This window comes from Mus caroli, chromosome 4 (assembly GCF_900094665.2).
Source record: "Mus caroli chromosome 4, CAROLI_EIJ_v1.1, whole genome shotgun sequence".
NCBI classification, from domain to species: Eukaryota; Metazoa; Chordata; class Mammalia; order Rodentia; family Muridae; genus Mus; species Mus caroli.
In genome coordinates this window covers 34,845,929-34,854,365 of record NC_034573.1, presented here as the reverse complement: position 1 = coordinate 34,854,365, position 8,437 = coordinate 34,845,929, and the positions used below count along the sequence as shown (strand labels likewise).

Below are 8,437 nucleotides of genomic sequence, written 5' to 3'. Positions count from 1 at the left end.
TTTCCGTAACCGCAGCTTTTTCCAACTTAATTCTTAGCTGGACCTGAGCGCGATAGCGCACACTTTTAATCCTAGCATTAGGGAGGCAGAGGAGGGCGGAACAGCCAAGGCTGTAGAAAGACTCCACCTGTGTGTGTGTTCGCGAAACCGATGGGCTTTCGCAATCCTGCCAAGCTTTGGCGAGGCCCCGCCCCTCACGCCCCGCCCACCTGGGCGTATCCTTCCTTCGCCCTTTAGACCCAAGCGGAGCGGAAGTGTCGCAGCGCGGCCGCCGGAAGTGTCGCGCGGCGTTGTGCGACCGACTGTGTGCTGAGTGGGGCCTGGACCCGGAGCGTTACCGCTATGTCGATCGAAATTGAGTCTTCCGAGTGAGTCCTGCCGTGGCGTGTTCGCGGCGTGGCGTGGGGTGGGGTGGAGGGTGATTGGAGGACGTTGGAGGGGGAGCTGCGCGCCGGAGGCTGCGGCCTCGAAGCACTTTCCGGGTTGGCTCCCTCTTTAGATGGGCCCGCGAGAGAGCCATGGGGCGAGCCGCCTGGAGCCCCTGGGCCCCGGCGTCGGGCTTGTGCAGGGGCACAGCGAGTAGACCTGACTACTGTGGTTTCCTCTGCTAGCCACCCGGCCCTCGGCGCTGCCAGGGTGTCCGCCAGTCCCCCAGCTCTTCCTTCTGGTCCAAGCACTAGTTACCCCAAAGACTCGGCTGCTTCTCCTATCTGATCAGATCCAGTGTGGTGTCTTGATTTGGTTTGCAACTTGCAGAGAGAGAGAGAGAACCTCTGTGTGGATACAGAGAATTTGAATAGAAGAGATTGGGTCAGAAGTGAAGGCGGGGACGGCGACGAGGAGCCAGGTGGGCGGGGAGTGAGTGACCGAAGAGTCTTGCTTGGACTCCCCAGGACTCCACCCACCGCCTTTTACTTTCTCAAAAGTAAAATTAAATTATGAAATTAGCAAACAGCTGTGTTCTGAGTGCAAGGGAGAGATAGACATGTTCTGAAGATCTGCAGAAAAGCAAGGTTTATTAATTAAGTCAGCGGAGTCTGAAACCTGTTATGTATTTTTAAGACTGAAGCTGGACGTGAAGTATGCACGTCTATGATCGCAGTATTAAATGGGCAAGTAGGAAGACCTGGAGTCCAGCCTGGGCCTCTTCATAGCGAGATACATTTTTTTTTTGTTTGTTTGTTTTTGTTTTTCGAGACAGGGTTTCTCTGTGTAGCCCTGGCTGTCCTGGAACTCATTTTGTAGACCAGGCTGGCCTCGAACTAAGAAATCCGACTACCTCTGCCTCCCAAGTGCTGGGATTAAAGGCGTGTGCCATCACGCCCGGTGAGATACATATTTTTTTTTTGTTTGTTTTTTCGAGACAGGGTTTCTCTGTGTAGCCCTGGCTGTCCTGGAACTCACAGACAGATGGTCTGTGTGTAGAAAAATAAAACAGTAACAAACCGTGTTGGATAATGTAAGTCGGGACAGGCTGCAAAGGATATTTTACCCTGGGGTCTAATAATAGCCTTAACGACCAATCTTTGAGTCTTGAATACCCTTCTATATGAGGAATAACTGCATGTTCATATTATTATTGTTATTATTGTTGTTGTTGTTTTAAGACAGGGTCCTGGCTGTCCTGGAACTCACTCTGTAGACCAGGCTGGCCTCAAACTCAGAGATCCACCTTCCTTTCTTCCTCTGCCTTCAGAATGCTAGAACTCAAGTTGTTGTCATTTTTTTAACAGACCAGATTTTTTTTTATAGCAATTTAGATGATTCAATTTGTTAATTAAGTTTGTTTTTTTGAGGCAGGGTTTCTCTGTATAGTCCTTGCTGTCTTGGAACGCACTCTGTAGACCAGACTGGCCTCAGAGATCCACCTGCCTCGGTTTCCTGAACGCTGAGATTAAGGCCACTACTGCCTAGCCAGTTGATTTAAAAAGGAAAAAGTCATTAAGTATTACAGGTTTAAAGTATCTCACACAAATGTCCAGTAGATCTCATGATCAGAATAATAATGGCTACCAACTTCCTTTCAATCTCCAGACTAAATGACTTTCTTTCTGTCTTCCTTTCAGTGTGATCCGTCTAATCATGCAGTACTTGAAGGAGAACAGTTTACATCGGGCACTGGCCACCTTACAGGAGGAAACTACTGTCTCTCTAAATACTGTGGACAGCATTGAAAGTTTCGTGGCTGATATTAATAGTGGCCATTGGGATACTGTTTTACAGGCTATACAGTCTCTGAAATTGCCAGACAAAACCCTTATTGATCTCTATGAACAGGTAAGAGTGAGGTGATGTTCTTGAAGGTTTTGGTTGGGCCCTTAATTGGGAAGCATCAGTGAGCCTTTCTTAAGCACTTAAGGGATATAACTGCATGTAAGATGTACACTGTCAAGACGAAACAGTGTAATTCTCAAGGCGCAACAGTGTAATTCTCAAGACGCAACAGTGTAATTCTTTCTTCCCTTTTGGAAGACTCAAGATTTTTCCCAAACTGAAATTATTTCTTGGTATGGTTTTGAAGATCAGACCCAGGGAAACTGAAATTACTTCTAGGTGGTCATTAAATGAAATAGTTTAAAGTTGAGCATGGCCTCGAGGCCTGGTGGTATACATAATGCGTTCCAGGCCAGCCAGGAGTAGACTTTGTCTGAAAGGAAGAAAGAAAGAAAGAAAGAAAGAAAAAAAAGAGAGAGAAAGAGAGAGAGAAATATTCTAATATTAAATCATATCATGTGAATCAGTTTAGGCACTGATCACCAGGAATTAACCCACACCAGTAAATCTGACATAGATTTCTCTTACTTTATGTACTGGCTCTACTATGTTGGGGTATACAGGAACAGGGCATATTTATTTAGTCCATTTAATTTTTTCCTTTCTCTCTTTCTCTCTCTCTCTCTCTCTCTCTCTCTCTCTGTTTGTTTTTTGTTTGTTTGTGGTTTTGTTTGTGGTTGTTTGTTTGTTTGTTTCTAAGGGTTTTATAAGCTCTGAAACAAGACCCTAGCACAGACATAGACTTAATTATTATAAAATAACACACAGGTGATGATTCAAACTTTTAACCTCAGGACTTAGAAGGTGGCCTAGTCTACATAGTGAGTTTCAGGTAGTTCAGAGCTGCATTGTAGTGAGACCCTATCTCAAGACAATCAAAACCAAGAAAAAATAACAATAAAAAGAAAGAATTTGAATGATGATCTTGGGGTGGGGGGGAGATTGCTAAAGAGAATGTACTGAAAAATATTGATTTTCTTTCCACTGTCTAGGTTGTTTTGGAATTGATAGAGCTTCGTGAATTGGGTGCTGCCAGGTCACTTCTGAGACAGACTGACCCCATGATTATGTTAAAGCAAACACAACCAGAGCGCTATATTCATCTGGAAAACCTCTTAGCCAGATCCTACTTTGATCCTCGTGAGGTATGTCTGTGGTAGTTAGAAGATATCCTTTTTAATTGTGAAAATTAAGTAATGTGGCCTTACAGGAAGAATGTTTAAACTGTGTGTCTGTGTGTGTGTATGTGTGTGTTTGGGCAGGCATTCATGTGTGGAGGTCAGAGGACCACTTACAGGAGTTGTTTCTTTTGCTGTGAGATTCAAATGCCTCATGATGTTTGGTGGGAAACACCTTTTCTCCACAGAGCTGTCTGATCCACCAGGACCAGCACCATTTAATACACACACATAAAGACATAGTCTCTTTTGCACTTGACCTTCCACTGGAGGGCTGTCAAGGTAAAAGAAAGGAGAATGTAGTAGGAATACATTACATTACATTCTGGGTAATAGAAAGTTCAGATTTTTGAAGAATGTGATTGTTTGGCCCTGCAAGCATTTTTGAAACTAGAACCACACCTCTCTCCTTGTGGCTTACCTGGGCTCTTCATGATACAGTGCAGATTGACTGATAGCTCTTGCACATACCTCTGAAATGCAAGTGTGCAGAATTAGAAAGCTATTTTAAAATACTAATTTGGTATAGTTCCTCACCTGTTTAACTGGATATTTTGTTTTTGTTGTTTTCCTCTTTGAATGTCTTGTTTCCTTTGCTTTAAAGTTTTTTTTTCTTCTTCTCATGGTTAAGTGTGTGTGTGGTGTTTGTGTGTTCATATGTGTATGTAAATACATGTGTGTACCTGTCTGAGGAGGCCAGAGGCATCAAGTTCACTTTTGAAGCTGGAGTTATAGGCTATTGTGAGCTGACTGATGTGGGTACCTTCTTCTCTGGAAGAGTAGGACATGCTGTCAGCTGCGGAGCGATCTCTCCAGCTCTGCTTCTCCTTGGAAACGATATGACCTCCTTTTTTTCCTAGGCATATCCAGATGGAAGTAGCAAAGAGAAAAGGAGAGCAGCGATTGCCCAGGCTTTAGCTGGGGAAGTCAGCGTGGTGCCGCCTTCTCGTCTCATGGCATTGCTGGGACAGGTAACTAAATGCCTGGAGAGGTGAAGTTACCCTCAATTCTGGTACTGGTTCCTATGTATAAGGCATATTTCTGAGCTAAGGAAATGACAGAGGCTAGGAGTAGAGCCTGCCTATAAAGCCGACTGCTCAGTAGCTGCGCCATGCACCCTTCCTTTTCTCCTAGAACAGCAAACTAGGCTTCCGGGACGTACACTCTAGCATCTTTAGAATTATGTTGGACCTCTGCTGGGATAATGCTCATGCTCCATAAACTCCATCCTCCTCCTCCCAGCATTCTGGTCTTGTCAAGCTGGGCCTGTAGCTCGGCTAGTGGGACAACCTGCTTGCTTCTTGTGCATGAGATCATAGGTTTGTTCCCACCGAAACCAATAGTGAGGCATATTTTATTTTCTGACATGAAGAAAATACATATTTGTGGTGTTGCTGTGAGTACATGTGTGTGTGTGCATGTGTCTGTTTGCATGTATGCACATGTGTGCACAAATACCGGCACTTGGGAGATAGAGGCAACTTGGGGAGGAAAGGATTTGTTCCATTATACATTTTTTTTTTTTTTTTGGTTTTTCGAGACAGGGTTTCTCTNTATAGCCCTGGCTGTCCTGGAACTCACTTTGTAGACCAGGCTAGCCTCGAACTCAGAAATCCGCCTGCCTCTGTCTCCCGAGTGCTGGGATTAAAGGCGTGCGCCACCACGCCCGGCTTCCATTATACATTTTAGGAAAATCAGGATAAGAGCTCAAGGCAGGAAGTATAGCAGAAGCTAGTTAATATGCTGCTTATTGTCTTGCATTCCCATGTCTTGCTCCTCTTGCTTTCTTATACCCCCTGGGACCTCTGCCCAGGGATGGTACTGCCTACAGTGGGCTGGGCCCTTATATCAATTGTTAATCAAGAAAATATCCTCAGCTCTGCCTACAGGTCAGTCTTTGCTGATGATTGCTTTGTGTGACAAGGTGTCAAAACTAACCATCAGGAGTACAAAGCACCCTTGTCTAGATGTGTTCAGGGCAACATTCACTAGATAAGTTGACAAGTTGGAAGCAGTGCAAATATTCACTAAGTATATTGATAAGGTAAACAGAAACTTCCAGCAAACAATATATTTTACAGCCATTAAAATGATAGTTTTACAATTCCTAATACATACAGGAGCTGGCATATTAAGGTATGCCTTAATATGAGGTGAAGACAATATAAACTTAGTATATAGTATAATTATTAATAGAGCAATTAAAAAACTATCATGTGAGAGGAAAATGACTAGAAGGAATTATGTAAAATGTTATTAGTGGCTGGCTTTGAGTATTGGAATTCTGGGAAATTTCTGCTTTCCACATTTTTGTTTATAATAGAAGGAAATAACACAATAATAATAACAATGAAGTAATGGTGTGAGATAGTAGATTTTTTCCTGTCAGTCTTCCAAGAGAAGTCCATGCTTTTGCCCACACTGAACATAGATTGTGTTTGGATGGTTAAAGGTGGTGTGACCAGAAAGCTTATTAATTTCCTCGGACCCCGTTCTTTCAGGCATGGTTTTACTGGCTCATAAGCAGATTGATTCTTTCCTTTTTCACAGGCATTGAAGTGGCAGCAGCACCAGGGATTGCTTCCTCCTGGTATGACCATCGATTTGTTTCGAGGCAAGGCAGCTGTCAAAGATGTGGAAGAAGAGAAGTTTCCAACACAGTTGAGCAGGCATATTAAGGTGGGGAATACCTTAAAATATTGGAATACCTTAGACATGGAACAGTTGGTGATCAGTTGTTGAGTACCCATCATATATAGAGCCAGGCCCTACCTTAGGAGCTTGGGTTCCAGGAAGGAGAGCTCTGATGGTCTTCAGGGTTCTCTTGGTGCCCATTTTTGGGTACTGCAGTAGCTTGGCAGTCCTGGATGTGAATTGTATACACAAGTAGATAAATACTTGACATCCAGCCCATAATCCTATATTTAGAGAAATGGTCCACTCTCTGGTTAAATCTTGGGCTATATGAACTGTCTACCTACATGGCCTGTTAAACATTTATGCTTAGTTTGCTGCATCTCAGGGAAAGGGCTAGTCAGGGTTATAAAGTTGACTTGTGATGTTAAGGGAAATAATTTTATCTAATGGCTTATTTGGTTACTGTGTGAGTTCATGCCAGAGATTAGACCTAGAACCTCAACACACCACTGAGCTACATCCCCTCACCTTGAGGTGATTTGGATACTTTTTTGAGGAAAGGCACAATCGGGTAGTTCAGTTCCCAGAGTGAGAGGTCTGCTTGCTAATGTTAGCATCTTTTTTATATTATAAAAATTATATCATAAAAATATATTATAGCTTCTGTAATTTTGTGCTTGTATTGAAGTCAGTGCATTAAGGAACTGCTGCATATTATGGGGATAAGGAGAAGGCTCAGTGGATCAAATGCTTGCTGTGCACAGACGAGGACCTGAGTTTGGATTCCCAGCCCACATACAATTGAGTCACAGCCTGCCTGAGGTAGCCTAGAGCCATTCTAGCAGCACGTGGGAAGCTCCAGGTTCAGTGAGAGACGTGTCCTGAGAAATAGGTAGAGAGGCACAAGATCCCTGATCCTGACCTCTAGCCTCCCCTCCGCATGTGTGTGCATGGATGAGTGCACCTGCGTGAACATGTATACGCATGCATACACTGTACGACACATAAATGCACACACAGAGATGTTGGATATTCTTTAACTGTGATTTTAGCATTTTGGATTTGTCTTTTCTGCACTGGGTATTCTAACTTGTATATGGTATTTTTGGGTGGTAACTTTATTTACTTTGGTGTTATTCTGTTGATGCCACTGGGCTAGAATTTTTCTGGCATGGGGATGCCAAGTTTGCAGTGAAAATGTAACTAGACATGATGGTGCATTCCCAGTAACTTTGCAGGCTGAGGCAGGAAGACTCAAGTTCAAGGCCTGCCTCAGCCCTAGACTCAGTTCAAGTCCAGTGTGGGCAACTTACTGAGACCTAGTCTCAAAATAAAAAGAGAGAGCTGGCGATCTAGTTGAGTAGTAGAGCACCTGCCGAGTATGTATGGACCCTGGGTCTGTGCCCCAGCACTAAAAACAAAGGAAAGGAGAAACCCAGGGTAGTCTTTCCTTGCCATCTGTCTACTGTCCTGTGGCTCCCCTGACATTGGAACATTGTCACTGCAAGTGCTTGAAGGCACTTAGCAAGCAATAGCTTGTCTAATAATTAGTCCTAGGCTTTTATTTTCCCTAAAGATTTATTTATTTTTTAAATTGTATATGTTTGAGTGTTTTGTGCGCATGTTTATATCTGTGTACCACATGTATGCCTCCTGCTCATAGAGGCCAGAAGAGGGCACTGGATCCTTTGGAATTGTAGTTACAGATGATTGTGAGGTGCCTTGTGGGTAGTGGGATTTAACTCTAGGGCCTAGGCAAGAGCAGCCAGTACTCTTAACTGCTAAGCCATTTATTTCTCCAGCCTCTAGTCCAAATTGGTGAGCTACACAATATCGTATGATTCAATAAAGGTTGCTCAATAGTGATGGAAATCTTTTTTTTTTTAATATTTATTTATTTTATGTATATGAGTGCACTGTAGCTGCACAGATAGTTGTGAGTCTTCATCTGGCTGTTGGGAATTGATTAGGACCTCTGCTTGCTCCAGTCCACCCCGCTCGCTCAGTCCCTGACTGCTCCGGCCCCTTATTTATTATTATAAATAAGTACACTGTAGCTGTCTTCAGACACACCAGAAGAGGGCGTCAGATCTCATTATGGGTGGTTGTGAACCACCATGTGGTTGCTGGGATTTGAACTCGGGACCTTCAGAAGAGCAGTTAGTGCTCTTACCCTCTGAGCCATCTCGCCAGCCCCAGTGATGGAAATCTTATTTACAGTACTCTTATTTTGAAAATGAGTCATCCATCCAGATCCACAGCAGAAACATATTAAGCCATGTTAATTTGTGACTAAAAAGCCATTTTAAGCCCGGTGGTGGTGGCACACACCTTTAATCCCAGCACTC

At 43.7% G+C, this 8,437-nt stretch overlaps 1 protein-coding gene across 1 annotated transcript in view; it reads left to right on the top strand.

Annotated features, from left to right (window-relative positions):
* Positions 1-257: 257 nt before the first annotated feature.
* Positions 258-8,437, top strand: part of Smu1 (SMU1 DNA replication regulator and spliceosomal factor) — a 19,848-nt gene continuing 11,668 nt past the window's right edge. The window contains exons 1-5 of the mRNA XM_021159773.2: positions 258-368; positions 2,067-2,277; positions 3,267-3,419; positions 4,313-4,423; positions 6,003-6,131. Of these exons, the coding sequence (XP_021015432.1) occupies positions 343-368; positions 2,067-2,277; positions 3,267-3,419; positions 4,313-4,423; positions 6,003-6,131 (630 nt within the window). The 5' untranslated portion in view covers positions 258-342. The remainder of the gene's footprint in view (positions 369-2,066; positions 2,278-3,266; positions 3,420-4,312; positions 4,424-6,002; positions 6,132-8,437) is intronic.